The 18,757-nt window shown below is 59.7% G+C and overlaps 1 protein-coding gene across 5 annotated transcripts in view; it reads right to left on the bottom strand.

The window, feature by feature from the left end:
* DPP9 (dipeptidyl peptidase 9) overlaps positions 1-18,757 on the bottom strand; it is a 45,454-nt gene that overhangs the window by 5,365 nt on the left and 21,332 nt on the right. For 2 of the 5 annotated variants that reach the window (XM_022556958.3, XM_022556965.3), the window contains 11 exons: positions 17,385-17,485; positions 16,569-16,746; positions 16,177-16,339; positions 12,690-12,769; positions 9,503-9,655; positions 8,963-9,098; positions 6,842-6,987; positions 5,746-5,892; positions 4,818-4,970; positions 4,052-4,194; positions 2,589-2,700 (listed from right to left, as the gene is read on the bottom strand). In XM_022556958.3, coding sequence (XP_022412666.1) covers positions 2,589-2,700; positions 4,052-4,194; positions 4,818-4,970; positions 5,746-5,892; positions 6,842-6,987; positions 8,963-9,098; positions 9,503-9,655; positions 12,690-12,769; positions 16,177-16,339; positions 16,569-16,746; positions 17,385-17,485 — 1,512 coding nt within the window. Of the gene's footprint in view, positions 1-2,588; positions 2,701-4,051; positions 4,195-4,560; positions 4,696-4,817; positions 4,971-5,745; positions 5,893-6,841; positions 6,988-8,962; positions 9,099-9,502; positions 9,656-12,689; positions 12,770-16,176; positions 16,340-16,568; positions 16,747-17,383; positions 17,486-18,757 lie in introns of those variants that run through there. The other 3 variants (XM_089905617.1, XM_089905618.1, XM_089905619.1) reach the window with 3 other exon arrangements.

The raw sequence follows: 18,757 nt of genomic DNA, 5'->3' as shown, positions 1-18,757 counted from the left end.
CTGCCCCCGTCCCCCACCCCCTGGGGAGGGTGCAGGAAGGGAAGAGGTCTTGCTCCGGCACTGAGGGACCCAGGTTCGAATCCCCCCTCCACGGCCAGCTTGCTGTGTTAATTCTGGGCAAGTGGCAGCCTGCCTGACGGCAGCCCCCCATGAAAGCTGAGCGAAGAATTCAGACCCTGTAGGGTCTTTGTGGCCTGGGCAAGCTAAGGTCTCAAACACAGAGGACTTGCACATACGAAAGCCTTAAGAAACTGTGCTGCTGCTCTATCCCCCAAATCCAGAGAGCTGCAAGGACCCCAGCTCCGTGGAGTGGCTGGGGCTTCATGTCTCACAGATGTTTGGTGCCTCCACCTGAGCCACGTTCATTTCACCAACAGGCCCCATTGGGGATTATACATGCTAAGGCCCCAGGACAGCCTCTCCACTGCAGGATGTGCCAGGTGTTTTCCTGGGTCTGCTCACCACCTGAGGGGGGGTCATCCCCAGAGAGAAACGGCAGCACGCTGGTGCCAACGGCCATGCCCAAGGAATCACCCAGTCCCTGAGACCTGGCTGAGCGCATGTCCAGGCTCTTGGGTAGATGGTGACAGAGATGCAGGTCTTGCCTCTGGCTATGAAATGAGGGCTCCTGCACCCCAACAGTTCTTGGAGGAGCCCTAAGGGCTCATGGGGTAGGCGTGAAACCTGCTTCAGACTCTAGGAATGCATTACCCTAGGAATGCACCAAACTGCCCAGAGATCTCCCCTCCTCCACCCTTGCCTTGATGAATCCATCCTGGATGAATCACAAGTCTGATCATATGGTCCCCAGCTCAGAGGTCCGCAAGGACTTGCCAGCTTGAGATCAAGACCTGGACTCCTGGGTCCTGCTGCCCCTACAGCCTCACAGGCCCCACTCCTTCCGGGCCCGGGGCAGCGGCACTGCCTGGGACAGACCCCGCTGCACCCACCCCTTCATGCCACCCTGGGTCCTGGGTGTCTGGTTACTTCTTCCTCCTTCTGGGCTGTGAGGGCAGGGAGAGGGTCCATCTGGCTCCCCACTGTGCTCCCAGCCCCCAGTCCCAGGCCTGACATCCGACAACAAACGTGATGCACCAACAAGCTGGGGCTGTCAGCCTCCAGGCCAACTGCTGCCCAGTGTCCGAAGAGGAAGGTGGGCGTGCTCCATCTCCCCCACTCGCAGCCCCCAAGGGAGTGTCTTGTCTCACCTTCAATTTCCCCTGGGGAGGCAGGGGCACAAGCCTCTGGGACCCCCTTATGTGACAAATGCTATTCCTGAGAGAACTCATTTGACCCTCACAACCTCTGGGAGGCAGGGGTTATCACGCCCATTTCACAGATGAGGAGACAAGGCCCAAGGTTAAAGGACCTGCCACCAATGGCCGCATGGGAAAGGGAGTGACTATCCCAGCAGCGAGGCTCAGGGCTTCGGGCTCAGAAGGGACAGGTGAGGATCCATCCTGGCCCCGCCTGACTCCTTTGCTCTGATGTGCAGCTGCCTCTGGCCTGTGTTTGGAGAGCATGTGCAGCTGGGGGGGGGACCGCCAAGCAACGCCCAACCCAGCTCTTCACCCACAGGGAGCCCCGCCTCCCTCCTGCCCTGTCTGGCAAGCGCATGCCCAGCCACAGGTCCCTGCGGCCTGTCCCTCCTGCCCGGTGACCCTCAGTTTCCCCATTTGTTGAATGGCAACATGTCTTCCCCTGACAGCTCAGAGCGCATGGAGGCGTCCAGGAAGCGGAAAGACTGCGGGGCAGCAGCAGGTAAAAAAATCTGTCCCTCTCGCCTCCAGCACACCAACCCCCCACTCCTCCGAATCCACCAGGCCTCTCGCTCCCCACTCCCGCCCCCTTTCCTGCCGGGACAACTGACTGTGGCTCATGTCCCACTGGCCCCCATGGGCCTCTGTCTACAGGGCTGCCAGAGGGAGGCCTGACACCTCGCCTCACCCTTCGGAACAAAACACAGCCCTCCCCTGAGGCCCACCCCTTACCGCTGAAGCCCCGCCCTCTCACAAGGTTCCGCCCCTTACTGCTGAAGTCCCGCCCATGAGCGGAGGCGTCAGGCGGCTTGCCATGCCAGTCACCACATCCTGCTCCCCAGCTGTTCTCCTGCTGGCTCCAGCTACCCTGGTCTCCCGTCCTGGAGCTACTCCCTCCTACTAATTTCCTGTCTGGTGTCTTCCACAGCCGCCCCCCAGGCCTAGATGAGTCCCCATTTACTCTTTAGCACCCTTAAATGTCACCTCTTCGGGGAATTATTTTCTGACCCCCGTCAAGGGACACCCCCCCGCCCCGCCCCCAGATGTTTTCAGTATTCTGTACAGTTCCTTCAAAGCAAGGTTCCTGGCGCGCATGCGCAATCATTTCGGTAACATCAGCCTCCCTCCACCGGGCCCAGTTCCCAGGTGTCGCCAGCAGAAGGTGGCGCGGACCCGGAGCGATCAGCGCACGACTGCTGAATGGTGGTCGGGACCCAGGGAGCCGGCTAAGTGTGGAGCCAGGCAGTCAGGTGTGAGGATGGGGGCGCGGCCACGGGTGCCCCAACCCACTGCTGCCCACGCAGCGGGTTCCTGGGAGGAGCCACCCACCTGGAGCTGGTAAGGCTTTCCTGCTCGGATCAGCTGAGAGACGAGGAAGTTTGTGTGGAAAAAGTGCACGTTCTCATCCAGGAAGCCGTGCAGGATGAGCAGGCGGTTGGGCCTGGAAGACAAGGTGGGCGTGAGGGTCTGGGGCGAGACCCCCTTCTCCCGCCCATAGGCAGTCGCACCACAGTCCACGCTCAGCCAGGGTTGGGGGCCCAGGGTCCCGCCCCAGCCCCAGGACAGCGAGGGCCGAAGCAGCAGCTCATCAGCAGAACGTGACGGAACTCAAATCCCGTGCACAGTGCACAACTGGCGGGTCTGGGAGACCCCTCACTTCCTTCCAGGTGAGGAGGGGAGGGGTGTGCGCAGAGGCTGTGCCTGGAATGCCCTGAGCTCAGGGAAGCTTCTGGAGCAGTGCTGCCCACGGGCACTCTGAGACGATGGAATGTTCTAGACCTGCGCCACCCATCACCGCCAGGTGGCTACTGAGTGCCTGACATGTGGCAAGGGTGGTCGAGGAACCTTACTTTTTAAAATTTTGATTTATAAATAAAAATAACTTATTGAAGTGACACTCACACAACCTAAAATTTACTAATTTTAAAGGGATTTCGGGGCATTTGGTGCATTCACAGTGTCGTGCAACCATCATGTCTATCCTGAGTTCCAGAGCACTTCCATCACTCTGGAGCAAACCCCTGTGCCCATGAGCAGGCACTCCCCACCCCGGGCAACGACTGGTCATCTGTCTCCACGGTTTTACTGTTCTAGTGAATTGGGATGAATGTGAACGTAAATCGGAGTGGCCACGGAGCAGTGGGTTCTGAGCTTGGCTGCATGATAGCACGCCACTATGGAGCCCAGGTCACCCTCCAGACTAGAGAGCAGCCTTGCAGGGAGAGGGGCCCTGGCGGGGTCAGCCTGTGACGAGAACCCTGGCACTAAAGGTGGGGCCCAGGTTCACCAGACAGAGCCACACCAGAAACTGGCCACGCCAGTTTCTTTTCAATTGGCGAATCAGAAGCCAATGCCCAAAGCCTTGACGTGGGACATCAGAGCTGTTCCAACACACCTACATGCTAGAACCACTGTGGACCTGTGTTCTGAACCACGGTGTCAAAACCCACAAGACAGAGGCCGTTCAGGTTAAAAACTGACTCAGGGGGTCCATAGTGGGCCGCGTGTTTGGGGGATGAGGGGAGCCAGCACGTGCAAGGTGTGACTCTAGACCTTCCCTTCTATCTTTCTGGGGGCAGGGCTGGGGGGCTTCCCTCCCTCCTCGCTCCAAGAGAACCCAGGCACCTGCTTTCAGTGAGGAGTGGTGAGGAGGGAGGGCTGCAGGAGCAGAGGGGACCAAGGGGCAGGCACAGTGGGAGGTGTGGAAGCCACGCCCAGCCGGCCACAGGCGGGCCAGCTTCATGGACGGCCAGCCCTGGCGACCCTGAAGTCAGGGCGGGTGGGGGCCTTACTCATTGGGCAGCTTCTCCACGTGCAGGGCCACGGAACCCGCCTCGTAGCCAAGCTGGTTGTTTTCTGGGACATCCATGTAGCGTTCTGTGTACCCTGTGTCGTAGGCCATCCAGACTGTGACCGGAGCACCTGCGATGGCCACCTGAGGGCCACAGTGGATGGAGTGGGGGGGAGAGAGAGAGAAAGAGAGAGACACATACACACAAAGGTCAGGTCCTGGGAGCCTGCGCTTGGCCGGCTGTCCCGGGGCCTCCCCCGGAGGACGTGAGGAGCGGGCATGCACACGGGGGCTGGCAGGGGAGGGGCCCTCAGACGTGTCTCCCCCGTGGACCGTGCATTGTCTCGGGAGGGTGGGTGAGCTGAACGAGCGCGCCGGGGCCGGGATCGGCCCCTCCCTGGGCCCACTGCCTTCCTGCCGCCTCCGCCTCCTCATCGCCGCCCCGCGGTGCCCTGACAGTGCCGCCGGCCTGGGGGCCCCTCCCCCGACGCTCTTCACACCATGCCCCACCTCTGCCCATCCGAGGCCGGGGTCCCGGGCTCAGCCTCCCACAGAGAGCTGCTGGCGGGGTTTTGTGCAGCCGGACGCCATCCTGGGGTCAGCAGTGGCGGGCAATGAGGAGGGGGGCTCGGCCCCATGGGGCTGCTGCGGGGAGAAACAGCCACGTGGCAAGGCCCCTGCCAAGATGCCTCCCCCAGGGGGGCGGGCTCCAAGGGGCACGGGTGGGCGCTGGCGGACAGGAGGGAGGAGGTGGGGACAGGACCCACCTTGAACACCTGGGGCTTGTGGATCAGCCCCATGAGCGAGAGGAAGCCTCCGTAGGACCAGCCGTGGATGGCAACCCGGCTCAGGTCAATGAAGCCGTACTTCTCGGCCACGAAGTGCAAGCCCTCCACCTGGTCCTCGATCTCCACCTGGCCCTGGGGGATGAGGCCAGGCACCTCTCAGTGGCCTCCTCCCAGGCACGTGCCCTGCTGTCCCACCTCTTCCCTTGCAGGGAGCCCTCTTCCTCTTGGATCAAAAGCAGCTCTCTGGAAGCTACCCTTCTCTCCAGGCCCCATGCAAATCTGCTGTCTGGGGTGGCGGTCAGACAGGCCTGGCACCAACCCTGCCCCGCCATCCCCTGGCTGACTCTGAGAAAGTCATGTCCCTTCTCTGGGCCTCAGTTTCCTCATCCCCAAAACAAGGACGTCAACATGAATAGGACCGAGTCTACAGTGGGTGTGAGGATGAAACGAGATGCTGAGTGTCCTGTACTCTGAGGCCTGGCGTATGCTGAGGCTTGATGAACGGCTGGTGTCATCACCGTCATCACCACCGCCAGGACCACCACCACCATCACCATCCACGTCACGATCACCATCGTTATTATCACCACCACCACCACAGCACCACTTCCACAGCCACCAGTGCCTGTCTTGCCCAACCCTTGGGACTTCCTGCTGATCAGGCCTATACTGACGTGTCTGGCTGCATCTGGGTTTTAGGCACCAGGTGGGGCGTGTGTCTACCTGTCTCCCCATAGGCCCAACTCAGAGCAGAGCAACAGAGTGGATGTTCCCTCTGGTTCCAAAGGCCGCCCCACTTATGACTGACATCCTGGCCAGGACCATCCTTGATGAAGGTGCCCCAGGGCTGCCCCCAAGCCCCAGGTCCCCCTTCACCACACAGGAAGGGACTGAGAAGAGATGTTACCATTTGGTTTTTCAGGGCCCCTTCAAATCGGAGCCCTCGCTGACAGGAGCCCCTGCCGTCAATCACGACCACGGCGTAGCCCAGAGACGCCAGAGTGTTAAGCCGCAAATACTTGATTCCTTTGAAGGAGTTATTGACCAGCTGCACCTGTGGGGAAGGCGAGATGAGGCGAGTGTGAGAAATACAAGTAAAACACCGGAAGGATGGGCTAGACGGGAGAGACGCCAGCGGGATGGGACGGGGGCTTACAGCCTGAAGACGCGGCCTGTGCTCTATCGTGAAGGCTATGGATGGCCCTGGGCAGGTTGTGGAAGTGGCGGGGAGGGGAAGGTCAGACGGGGGCCCACTGTGCACCAGGCCTTGTGCTTGGGATGTGCTACAGAGAGGAAGGCCCCGGCCAGGCTCCCTTCTCGGCCAGGGACTCTGCCCCAGGCCCTCCATGGAATTACTCCCTTATTTCTTCAGCCTCTTTCTTTTCTACCCTTCAGTTATCTCTAAAAACAGACACAAAAACTGCTGCGGGTGGCGGGCACTGTTTCCCAAGTGACGTCACTTACGCTAGTCCCTTATTTGGCACGATGAATGTGTGGGGCCTTATCGTCCTCTGCGGGTAGGGGCATCCCGCTGACTGTAGGGTGTTGACAGCATCCGAGGCCTCTACCCACTAGATGCCAGGAGCATTCCCCCACCCCTGCTGCGACAACTACAAATGTCCCCAGACATCGCCAAGTACCACCTGGGGGACAGACCACCTCCAGCAGAGAACCGCTCTCTTAGATGGACCTGCTTGCCAACCTGCCTGCCTGGCCTGTCCCCTTCACAGAGAGCTGGGCCCAGGGCCCTTGGCCACCTCTGTCCCCAAGCTGGTGACCAGGGGTGAGAGTGGGTCACTGCTGGGCAGGTGGCCCAGACACACACGCCAGGTTTAGGGGGGCTTCCCAGAGGGACACGGGAGTATCAGCAGGTGAAAGAGTGGCTGTGCCGGAGAGTGCGGTGTGCGGAGAGCCAGGGGCCCCCAAGGACCCTGCGTGGTCAGTGGGGATGGGGAGGGGCACTGGGGGAGGGGGGAGGGTGTGGGGAGCAGGGCAGCGCCCACCTGCGGACCTCCGTACACAAAGAGGACAGTGGGGTGCTTCTTCCCTGGCTGCACGGCGTGCGGCTTGTAGATCATGCCATAGAGCTGCACATCCGAGCGTGTGTGGAAATGGAAGATTTCCGGGGGCACGTAATCCGGGGGACAGCCTGCGGAGACAGAGTGGCTGTGGCTCCGAGGGCCGGGCTGGGCCGGGGCGGGCCCGGGAAGCCCACCTCGAAGCAGGGTCCATGTCTGGCCGACGCCCACACTCCCCCAGCCCCGGAGGGTGGACCGGAGGCACCCCATCTCCTGTGCTGCCTGACAGTTAAAATCAGAGGCTGTGCGCGGAAGTGACCCTGCACCCTGTGAGCCAGCTCGGGCCAGGCCACAGTCTGGCTGGGACCAACTCCAGAGCCCCGACACTGGCTCATCTAGTACGGAGGTGATGACAGCGCTGGGATCTGATTAATGGACAGTTTTATGGTGGGGAGGGGGCTCTCTCTGATTTTCATGGTTACCTGTATCTTTGCAAAGCAACACTGGTTTTCCAATCCAGTGGTGAAGACAACTCTTCCTTTAAGTTCATTTAGGTTAAACAGAGTGTCAATTTAAGAGGAAAATAAGTAAATAGTGATGTAGGTCAGGGGTGTGCAAATATTTACTGTAAAAGGCTAAGTAGCAAGTATTTTTGGCTTTACACGCAGAAGAGCCGTCGTGTGTCTCTGGGTTGTAACCACACTCGTCGCTCTGTATCCTCAGGGGATTGGTTCTAGGGCGCTCCTCAGATACCAAAACCTGCCGATGCTCAAGCCCCTCATGTGAAATAGCACAGTACTTGCATAAAACCTATGCACACCCTCCCACGTGCTTTAGCTTTAAGTCACCTCTAGGTTACTTATAATACCTGATACCAAATGTTATGTAAATGCGATGCAAGTGCTATGTAAATGGCTGCCACGCACAGCTCAAGTTTTTCTCTTTGGAATGCTCTGTGGTTGGCTGCATCCATGGATGCGGAACCTGTGGCTGGGGAGGGGCTGACTGTACTTGACTCTGCTGCTGCTGCAGCCCCGAAGTCACCACGGGTGATGCCGAAATGACTGGACGTGGCCGGAGTTGGCCCACGGGCCAGCTTGCCAGCTTCTCACAGATGTGGCGAGACTGGACTTTTGGGGCAGCGGTGCCCCCGTCTGCCTGCCTGCACGCCGGGGGCTGGGGATCGGGACACCCGCGCCCCCAGTGCTGCCCCACTGGCTGTGCTGGGTGCCTTGGCAGGCCCCTCCCTTCCCTCAGTTTCCTCTTCTGTGAACCAGGGCCAGAGTTCCCACACTGTCACATCCATGGTGACATGGGGAGAGTCAGGGACTGAGCTGTCACATGGAGGGGGCTGCTTACTTATTCAGCTTTCGGGGGCGGTGATGTGACAAACTGTTTTCCAGCCCATAACACCCACCCCAAACTCCAGGGATTCCTATTTCCTACAATGTTCTAGAAATCTGCAAGTGGCAGGGCTGGGTTCAGGGAAGGGCGTCCTCTTTAGTGAGCGCTTCCTATGAGCTAGGCGCTACGTGAGCACTTGGTTTACATCCCATGGGCTGCCACTGGACCGTTCCGTAGATAAGGAAACATTTCAGCGAGATGAGCTGACTTGCCTTCGCTTCCGCAGCCAGAATTGGAACATGGGGTCAACTGGGCAGAGTCCTGGCACCCTGGAGGCTCCTGGGCAAACTGACAAGCTGCCTCGTGCTCCCCGAGGCCCCTCACGACCTACCCCCGGCTCCTTCCACAAACGAAGGCTTTGGAGCGTCTGCTCTGCACAGGCGCCCTTGGAGACGGCCGCCCCTGAGGACGAGGATGGCCCGTGTAGGGACCCCATCCGTCTGGCAGAGTCGGCTCCTGCACTGAGTATGTGCTCCATCCATAACAGCAGCACAGAAACCAGAGACTGTCTCGGGGGGCCCACAGGACAGTTCGGGGCCTGTGGTTATGCTCGACCCGCTCTTGGGGCCGTGCCGCTCAATGCCTTGCGCTCGCCCAGGTGGCCCCCTCTCACCTGCCTTATTTACCAGGCCTGCGACGAGCAAGCTGGGGCTCCCAAGGGGAAGGACTCGCTCAAGAGCCCGGGGGCCTGGGGCTACTCACTGGCCGCCTCCATCATGCTGGCCCAGAACCGGGGCTGCTTGTGCAGGGGGTCATCATCGGGGCCGCTCAGCTTGTAGACGTGCACGCAGGGTGGCGTGCCCACGCTGCTGTAGTGGCTGATGAACATGTCGAAGTTCTGCAGGCGGGACGGGGTGCTGAGACCGCGGGGCGCCTCCCCCTCCCCCTCCCTGCTCACCCGCCACCTGCATCAACCACATGCCATCTTCACCCCGTGTGGTGTGTCCCCCTACCTAACTCTGCTGCTGTTACCACCAGCCCCGCCTTGCAGATAAGCAGACTGAGGTGAGAGGAGCCTGTCCCCTGGCCAGGGGACCCCAGCGGAGGCCGCTGGACCCAGCGGGGGTGGGGGTCAGAGCCAGACCTGCCCGACGCCAGAGTGTGCCCATCTTGCTGGTTCTGCAGCCAGCAAACGGCCACTGGCTGCTTGCCCGGGATGGGGGTGGCCCTGTGCTCATGTTCCAGAATGCTGCCTGATCTTCCAGAATGTTCCAAGGGAGGGAGCATCAGGGAGGTGCCCACCTGGCTCATAGAGCAGCTGTGGGAGAAGCCGGGCGTGGTGAGGCGCACGATCTCGCCGGCTGACTCGTAGCTGACCACGTAGAGGTGGTGCTCCAGGGGCGTGTCCTTCGTGCCTTGGAAGTACACCAGCTTCGTCTCCTCGTTGACCCAGATCTGCAGGGGCACGGGGGCTCTTGGTGACAGGGCCGCCCTCCCCACCCCCAGGGAGGGCCCAGCGTTCTGTGGACCGGGGACCCGTTCTCTCTGAGCTGGCTTGAGCCCACAGGCTGGACAGCTGTCTGGGAGACTTCACAGACCCCGTGGGGCAGGAGCAGACCCCACTAGGGCTGGGCTAACTGCGTGTTCTCCGGTCTGACTTGCAATCAGAACTCCGGGTCCGGACAGCTCCTTCCAGGCAGATCCAGATCAGCCACTGAGGGGGGCTGAGGCCCCAGTGCTGGGACAGAGGCTGAGGGAGGGCCTGTCCTGGGCCTGCCAGTCACCGGCCCTGGTCCCCAGTGGGGACAGCCCACCTCTCTGACCCAGGTGCTCAGGGTTAAGAAGTGGTAATTCCCTGCCCCACCGGTTTCCTGGGGCAGCGCCCATCAGACCCCTGGCATGGTTCTTAGGCACTGTCCTCAGGAGGTGCAGGAAGGAACCTTGCTCTGGGGCCGGGAACAGGCACTGCCTTGCTGGGGCTGACCACGCAGCACAGACGCTTAAAGAGGCACTTCAAAAAGGCACATCCTCCGAACCGGCAATTACACCCCTGGGAATTGCTCCTGAGGACTCCACCAGAGAGGTGAGTTCAAAACGAAGGCACAAAGATGCTCCAAGTGTTCTTCAGACTAAAGAGAGGTGACGCCCTGAATGCCCAAAAGACGGACTGGCTCCATAATTATGGCACAGTTCTCCGTGGCCACATAAAGCTGTACTGTCTAAAAAAACCCTACAAATCCTCTAAAATTATGATGCTCCTGTGGAGATGGGTGAAAATAGGAAATATTTGCAGTGATTTCCCCCCGTGGTCACCTCTGAGGCGGAGTGGGGAGGTCACAGGGGTCTGGGGTGAGGATGGAAGGGGATTATTTAGAACGATTCAATTTTTACAACAAACACTGATGTGTTCGCTGTCACTGTACTTGAAAAATAAATGCTGGTTTTCTAGAAATGGAGGATGTCGTAGGAAAACCCCACACCACAGGTAGTTAAGTCGTGTGCTGCTGTCGTCACAAGGACCATGTGAGAAGATATGCAGGCAGGAAGGATCTCCAGGCGGGGGACCCACCGAGGTCCGGGGCCATGGCACAGGCCACATGGAGCACGCGGCCGTGGCGGCGGCAGAGGGCTCTCTTTCCCTTTTTAATTCTTAAAATGCTTTTTTTTAAAGAAAATTTCTGGGTAAAAAGATAAGGCATGCAGAAGGTAAAACTTTCACGTTAAAGAAAGGTTTTGGGTTTTTTTTTTCGGCCGCCTTACACGGCTTGTGGGATCTTAGTTCCCTGAGCAGGGACTGAACCCAGGCCCTCGGCAGTGAAAGCGCCGAGTCCTAACTACTTGACCGCCAGGGAAGTCCTTAGAGAAAGTTTGACTGTCTTGTGTGTCTGCCAGATGCTGCGCTGAGGGCGTCAAAGTATTTTAAAGCAGGGTCCTCACCCAGGGCTGTTCTGCCCCCCAGGGACGTTTGGCAGCCTCTGGACACATCTGTGGTTGTCACCCCCAGGGTGGGGGCCAGGGACGCTGTTCCACACCCACAGTGCCCATCTCTGGCCCCGAGTGTCCATGGCGCCAAGGGAGAAACTGCTGTGGAGAGGACCAGCGCTATCTGATGGTCCCATCTCACAGGTGAGGAAACTGAGTCTTAGCACCCAGCTAGCGAGGGGCCGAGCGAGGCTATGAGCACAGGGGCCTCCAGTGAGGTTCAACCACAGCAGAGCGACTGAGTAGGGCCAGGTGTGGTCATACGGGAACGGACACGGTTACCTACAGAACCGGAACTCAGCAATAACACTTTTCTCTTGCTCGAGTGTTTTCTAACCACTATTTCCCACTGTATGAAGAGCACAGCAATGTACACTTGCATGTTAACCTCTCGAATGTGCCCTGGGGTGGCCTCGAAAGGTCCACGCCTAGACCTGGGGCTGCCGGGTCAGGTGAGACATAGGTTGACACTGTAATAGATGCTGCCTCTGCACCCCAGAAAGGCTGAGCCACGTCCCCTGGCTGCGCTGCCCAGGGGTGCCTGGCCCCCTTCTCTTGGCAGCCCTGGGCAGCACACCTCTCAACTTTAAAAGGGTTGGCCACATCTACTCCTGGTTATTTGTATGGTTTAGCTTTTTCCATCTAAGTCTTTGGTCCAGGAGGCCTTTATGCTGGTGTGAGGTAGGGATCCAGGAGGTCTGATTAAGGGGTCTCTTTGGAAAATCTGGAATTCTGTAGACCTGGACCCCAGTGAAGATACTCTGGTCACATTTTTTTTTTTTTTTTTTTTTGCGGTACGCGGGCCTCTCACTGCTGTGGCCTCTCCTGCTGCGGAGCACAGGCTCCGGACGCGCAGGCTCCGGACGCACAGGCTCCGGACGCGCAGGCTCAGCGGCCATGGCTCACAGGCCCAGCCGCTCCGCGGCATGTGGGATCTTCCCAGACAGGGACACGAACCCATGTCCCCTGCATCGGCAGGTGGACTCTCAACCACTGCGCCACCAGGGAAGCCCTGGTCACATTTTTATGATGGAGCATTTGGGTCGGGGAGTGAAAGGTGCACCTCTCAGCTCTGCAGCTGCATCTTTTGTTCCCAAACCTCCCGGGGCAGGCATGGGGGTGGGCCCCCGTTGGAAGCTGCAGGACAGTTCTACGGTGGGCACCACCAGTGTCCCACAGACTCACAGACTGCTGTCCTGGGGACAGGTGGCTTCATGGAGTGGATGGAGGCTAAGTGAATGCTCCAGGTGGCACTGAGAATGGGCTGGGCCTCACCCACTAGGATCCAACAAAGGATGCTCAGGACAGCCTGCTTCCTGGACCCAGGGTCTCCAGCTGGTGGGAAGCACAGCCCCCGTGGCCCTCGGTGTGCAGAGCAGGAGGGAGTGGCCGGGTGGGGGGGCGGAGAGAGAAGCCACAGGCCCGGGGGGTCTGGAGGGGGCGGGAGCGCGTGTGCATTGTGTCTGTGCACATATGCGTGTACAAGCATGCATGGAGACTCGGGTACCTTGGAGCCGTGCCTTGCCAAAACCTCCCATTCGCCGCTGGTCAGTGTGATCTCCTCCTTGATGGGGCATTTAAATTCATCTGGAAGAAAGGAAAAGAGGTGAAGGGAGCCCGGGAAGCTATGATGGGGACTCAAAGCACACGAGTTCTCCACGGAGCCCAGGCATCCAGGTGATGGGCAGGTACACCGGCTGGGCCCCAGGGATGGTACAAGGACCCGCCACACCACGGCCCAGGGAGCGAGGTGCAAGGTTCCCACCATGTGGATGGGGCGCCAGCATTTCCCCAGAAAAACCAGGGATCTGCATTTTTATCAAAAGCACCCAATTTTCAGGACTTCCCTGGTGGTCCAGTGGTAAAGACTCCGCACTTCCTCTGCAGGGGGCGCGGGTTCAATGGCTGGTTGGGGAACTAAGATCCCATAGGCCATGCGGCCAAAAAAAAAAAACACCCAATTTTAGAATCCTGCAGTCTTCCATGCCTGGAAGAATCCGCCACCTTCCATGCCTGGACCTGTGACTACTTAGGCCCCGTAACCAGATCTTGATTAAACTCTGGGGCTGAGCAAAGGCTCAGTGGAGTTACAGGAGGTTTTTTGGTGGGTAGGCCTCGCTTTTGAATTTTTACCAGGTAAATAACAATACGGAATGTGTCTTGCCACATGTTAGAAATTATTAAGACAGTTTATGAGCACTGGCTAAAATTGTTTTCTTTCCTTTCCTTTTTTTTTTTTTTATTATTTATTTATTTATTGGCCACACTGGGTCTTCGTTGCTGCACATGGGCTTTCTCTACTTGCGGCAAGCAGGGGCTACTCTTCGTTGCGGTGCGCAGGCTTCTCATTGTGGTGGCTTCTCTTTGTTGCGGAGCGTGCGCTGTAGGTGCGCGGGCTCAGTAGTTGTGGCGCACGGACTTAGCTGCTCCGTGGCATGTGGGACCTTCCTGGACCAGGGCTCGAACCCATGTCCCCTGCATTGGCAGGCAGATCCTTAACCACTGTGCCACCAGGGAAGTCCCTAAAATTGTTTTCTATCCTCTTGGATCTGAAGCAAACTACTGACCACGTCACCTAGGGAGGGACAGATGTCCCCGCACAGATCCACAGGGCTGCACAGTCAGGAACTTCCAGTGCAGAGACCTGGGCCGAGTGACTTGTCACAAGAAGACCTGGGAGGGAGGGCTGTTCCTCCGCCCCTCACTCACCAGGGGCTGGATGCGCCACTTCCTGCCCACTCACGCCTTTGCTGACACCCACTCTGCTGGGCCCAGGCAGGGAGCCCAGTCGCACAGGCCTCTTCTGGGGCCGGCCCTGCCGACACGCCTGCTCCCAGTCCACAGTCGCTGTGCCCTCAATTCTCCTGCTGCCCCCAGGAGGCCCCCAGGAGGCCTGGGCGATGGCTCAACCTGCTGGTCCCCCTGCCTTGCTCCCACTTACTCTGACTGCCCTCAGTCGTCTTCTGGGCTCAAGCCCACGCTGCTCACGGCCCAGAGGGTCCCGCTGACCATGCCAGGCTCCTCCCTCCTCCCTTCCCGGCCCCTCGCTGGGGAGCCACCTGTGTCACCTGGACACACTCCTCCTGACCGGGTCCCCCAGCCTCCTGACCGCCCTCCCACTCGGCCGGGACGCCCTTAAGGAACCCACTCCTTTGGCCTCGCCTTCTGGCCCGTTCAGTGGCCTGCAGCAGGCGGAAGCCTTGAGGCAGGGTGGTGGGGAGGATGCAGTCAGGGCGCCAAAGGGCGGAGGGGAAACCAGCAGGGCCCACCTCAAAGGCAGGGGTCCCCCGGGGGCACCTGCCGTGAGCCCCACTCAACAACCACCAGGCAGAACGAGAGCTCTTGGCTGCCCATTTCAAGAGGGAGGATGAGGATTTCTCCAGTGAGATCTCCAAAGCGAGGGGGTTTCCAAACAGGAAAGCAAATGCTGACGAGCATCTCTGAGACGGCTCAGCTGGCCTGTGACGGCCACGCTCAACCCTGAAGGACAACAACGCCCAGACGGTGGTCACTCCTTGGTCCCCATCTCACCTGACACCCCGGCAGCTTGTGGCTTAGTCTGTTCCTGACCCTCGGGCTCCTGTGGCGCCTGAGCCCCCCCGGATACCCCCTCCCTTGGGTGACCGTCTCCACACTGTGGTGGCCTCAGTCTCCTTAGCGGGCATGGCCTCGAAGCCCTGTGGCTCATCCAGGACAGTCCCACCCCCAGGGGACACTGGGTGGTGTCTGGGTTCATCTGTGGTTGTCACGACGGGGGTGCTCCTGGCATCGAATGGGTGGCAGCAGGGATGCTGCTCCACACCCCACAGGGCCCTGACACCCCCCAGAGAGTGACCCGGCCCTGATGTCCGCAGTGCCGGGGAGACCCTGCTCCAAGCTCTGAGAGCCCTGGCTTGGCACTCAGACCACACCCTACTTACCCAGGCTCCGCCCTTGGTGCCCCAGCCTGTCCCCAGGCTGAGATGCCATCCGTGTGTGAGGACACCCACGTTCCCACTGTGGATCCACCCTGGTCCCCAGAACCTGCACGGAGCTTCAACTTGAACATGTCCAAAACCCAACTCCACAGTTCTCTCCTAAACTGTCCCCTCAGAGTCTTTCCGTCTCAGACTGGAACTCCAAAACCCTTTCAGACGTCCACGCCGTCCCTCTCTCTCTCTCTCTCAGACCCCAGTGCAATCCACCGTGTCAGCTCAGCAGTCAAGTACATCCAGAATCGGGCCCACCTGGATCTAGAGCAGAGTCAGCTCAGCCCCACTGCCTGACCCCGACTTTGTCACCTCCCCCCTCCCTCAGGCTCTGCTCCATGAACAGCCACAAGAATCATTCTAAACCGGCCGAAGGTCAACGGTAAAAGACCTAGTCCTCCCCGCGGCCCACGAGGCCCTGTGCCACCTGCCCCGTCCCCTCCCTGCCCTCCCTTCCTCCCTGTCTCCCCCTCGCTCACTCTGCTCCAGCCACAAGGGCCTCCTGGCTGTCCCTCCAACACGCCAGGCCAAGCCCTGCCCTGCCGCAGGGCCTTTGCACGGGCTGACCCTCGGCCTGGAGCGCCGTGTTGTGGCTGCTTCTGCCTCCACCCGGTCTCTGCTCTGTGGCACGTTATCCACTGCTGTGCCCCTGGCCTCCTGGCCTCTCACTGTATTTGGATGATGCCTGCCTCCTCCACCAGAGCAGAGGGCTTCGCTTTTCTCTTCCTACAGTGATACCCACCCCCCCGCCCCCACCCCGCACCTAGGGCGGGGCAGCTTTTCCTATAAAGAGCCAGACAGCACAGACTTGGTGTGCAAAGGGTATAGCATGTAGTTGGCGCTCAATAAATACTGCCGCCTGAATAAGCCGGGAGCTGGCTGTGATAACCCTGCCAGACCAGGAATGGCACTGGGAAAGGCCGGCCTCTTAGTCATTGGCACCCACTCCCTCTGGGGCCGGACCAGGGAACAAACCACAGGCTTGAACCACAGGCGATGAGCAAGGTGTTAGTCAGGTTCGCTCACCTTCCCCGGGGCTGAAGGGCTGGGTCCAGTCGTAGCCACGGGGCTTCAAAACGGCGGTGACTTTGTACAAGTGGCAGAAGCCGGTCTTGCACTCGTTGGCGCGGATGAAGCAGAGTTCGTCCTCTCCCTCTGGTTGGGGGAAGGGATAGAAGATGTCGTGAACCTGTCCGGGCAGAGAGAGAGAGAGGATGTGTCAGAGGCGGGGGCTGGGGTTGGGGGTGGACACATCCCTTTGAGAAAGGGGAGGCTCCGACTGCCTGGCTAGAGGTCAGACCCCACCGACTCTCCCTCCGGAGCTGGCTTCTCCACATCGCCAGCCCCCGTCCAGCTGGGGAGCTGGGGGCGGGGACGCGGGACCCTGGCCCGGTCGGGGCACACACCCCTGCCCTTACGTTGATCCACACGTCGGTGACCTCCTCGTACACCACGTGCGGCTGGGCGCTCCTGGGCACGGCTCTGGCGAAGGCTGCCCGCTGCTCCTCGTTCTCGGCGGTGGGGATGAACAGGGCCGGGGGCAGGAGGACGAGCTGAAGCCGCTGCTGCGGCCGGTCCAGGAACATGGCCCAGGCACTGGGAGGCGAGGCAAGAGAGGACTGGCACCTCAGGGGCCAGCGGAGGCCAGCCAGGGCCCGATGGCCCCCTTTCCACACTTGTGTTTGATCAGAACGGCGCCTCCTTTGCCGACCTCACTGACACCTGAGCAGGTGACCCTGCAGCACGCAAAGGGTCCGTAACCGGCACGCCCGCTAAGGGGGCGTGCAATCCAGCTTGTTCTGAAAATACCTCACATCATTTGTAAACTTGGCAGACTTCTGCCAAATCCTCAGCCTTTATTTATCCTTTGTTTCATATTCTACTCTAAGTGGACAGTTTTTTTTTTCCCCCCAGTCGTGCTGCATGGCCTGTGGGACCTTAGTTCCCTGACCAGGGATCGAACCCGCACTCCGTGCAGTGGAAGCACAGAGACCTCACCACTGCACCACCAGGGAAGCCCCCAAAATACTCTTCTTTGGATCTCCCCCTGCATCACCGAAAAACGGACAAGCCATTCTTGGCTTGTGGACTGTATGGTAACGGGCAGCGGGCTGGATTTGGCCCCCGGGTGGTGGTTTGGGGCCCTGGTTTAGAGGTGTCTGCCCCAACTTGGGCAGAAGAGGTAGAAAATGACTGCGAAGGGACACCTTCTACCTAGTGAGGGAGACACTCACTATTTGCCGTCACGCGTCCAGCCGGCCCTGGCGATGTACTCCACCTTCGGGAAGAGTGTGCTGAAGGGTTGTACCAGCTCCTTCTCTTGCGTCAACACAATCTAAAAGCAAAGCAGACTCGGGTCACAGTCCGGCCTGCCCATATGCTGCCCAGGAGGAGACAGCCACTGTTGGGGGACACTGTGTCCCCCCCCGGCTCCACATGTTGGAGCCCTAACTCCTGGTACCTCAGAAGGGGGCCTTATTTGGAAACGGGGTGGTCGCAGGTGTGACTAGTTCAGATGAGGTCGTACTGGGGTGGGGGGGCCCAACCTAACAGGACGGGTGTCCTTATAAAAAGGGACAGAGGCACCACTCAGGCAGAGAACGTCTTGTGACGAGACACAGGGAGCAGGCGGCTGTCTCCAAGCCAAGGGGGGGCTGCCTGGAACAGATCTTCCCTCAAGGCCTCAGAAGGAGTCAGCCCTGTCAACACCTTGATTTTGGACCTTTAGCCTCCAGAACCGGGAGATGATGAACTTCAGTGGCTTAAACCTCCCAGTGGTACTTTGCTATGACAGCCTGTTGCCTGGAAACCAAGGGTTCTGGCCTGGGCTGTCACTGAAGAGCCGGGTGGCCTTGGGTAAGACACAGCCTCTGGCCGCTGCAGCTTCCTGGAGGTGACACGGGGCTGGCAGGGCATCTCCCCAGGAGGGGTGACAGGAGAAGCGGGCAGGGCCTCAGCACGGCCCACACCCAGGCTCGCCACCAACCCCCGCCTGCCCCACCTGCCTGTTCAGTGGGCAAAACCCACGCCCGCCTCGGGACCTTGCCCATCCAACGCGGCCAGGAACCATTTACAACAGCTGGTGGGGGCTCAGCAAAGCCACTTAGGACAGATCCCTGTAGAATCTGCCGTAATGTTCTGGTCAAGAGTGCAGAAGGGGTTTGGTTAGGGCCTAATCATGCCCAAACCCAAAACCACCCCCCCAATCATGAAAATAGGTGTATTTAATCTCACGCCTCTTTTATGAAACATTACATGAGAAGCCATTTTGGCAAAAATATGCAGGGGCTTCCCGGCTCGTCCGCCTGCTCCAACCTCTGCCGCGAGGGGCGTCGCCCTCTGACATCCCCACGTGGGGCTGGGCATCCCTACAGCCCTTCTCCCCTTAGCCTCTTCTGCCCTCCTGGCTGTGGGGTCCTAAGGAATGACTCCCTGGGCGATGAGGACCCTTGTCTGCGACGACGACCAGCTGACAGAGGGAAGGATGCAGAACAGATGGGGCCGGTGAAGTGATATGTGAGGAGCTGCTCAGAGGCTGGGGTGGGGCACCCCTGGCCTGAGGTCGGGGTGCTCCAGGCAACTGCTCCCCACCCCTCTGAGTTCCCTG

This window comes from Delphinapterus leucas, unplaced genomic scaffold (genome assembly GCF_059928025.1).
Source record: "Delphinapterus leucas isolate spDelLeu-1000000601 "Yukka" unplaced genomic scaffold, BTC_Dleu_Yukka2 spDelLeu_asBTCV2_sq25, whole genome shotgun sequence".
NCBI lineage: Eukaryota > Metazoa > Chordata > Mammalia > Artiodactyla > Monodontidae > Delphinapterus > Delphinapterus leucas.
The sequence above is the reverse complement of the archived record's forward strand: the minus strand, read 5'-3'. Positions and strand labels throughout refer to the sequence as shown.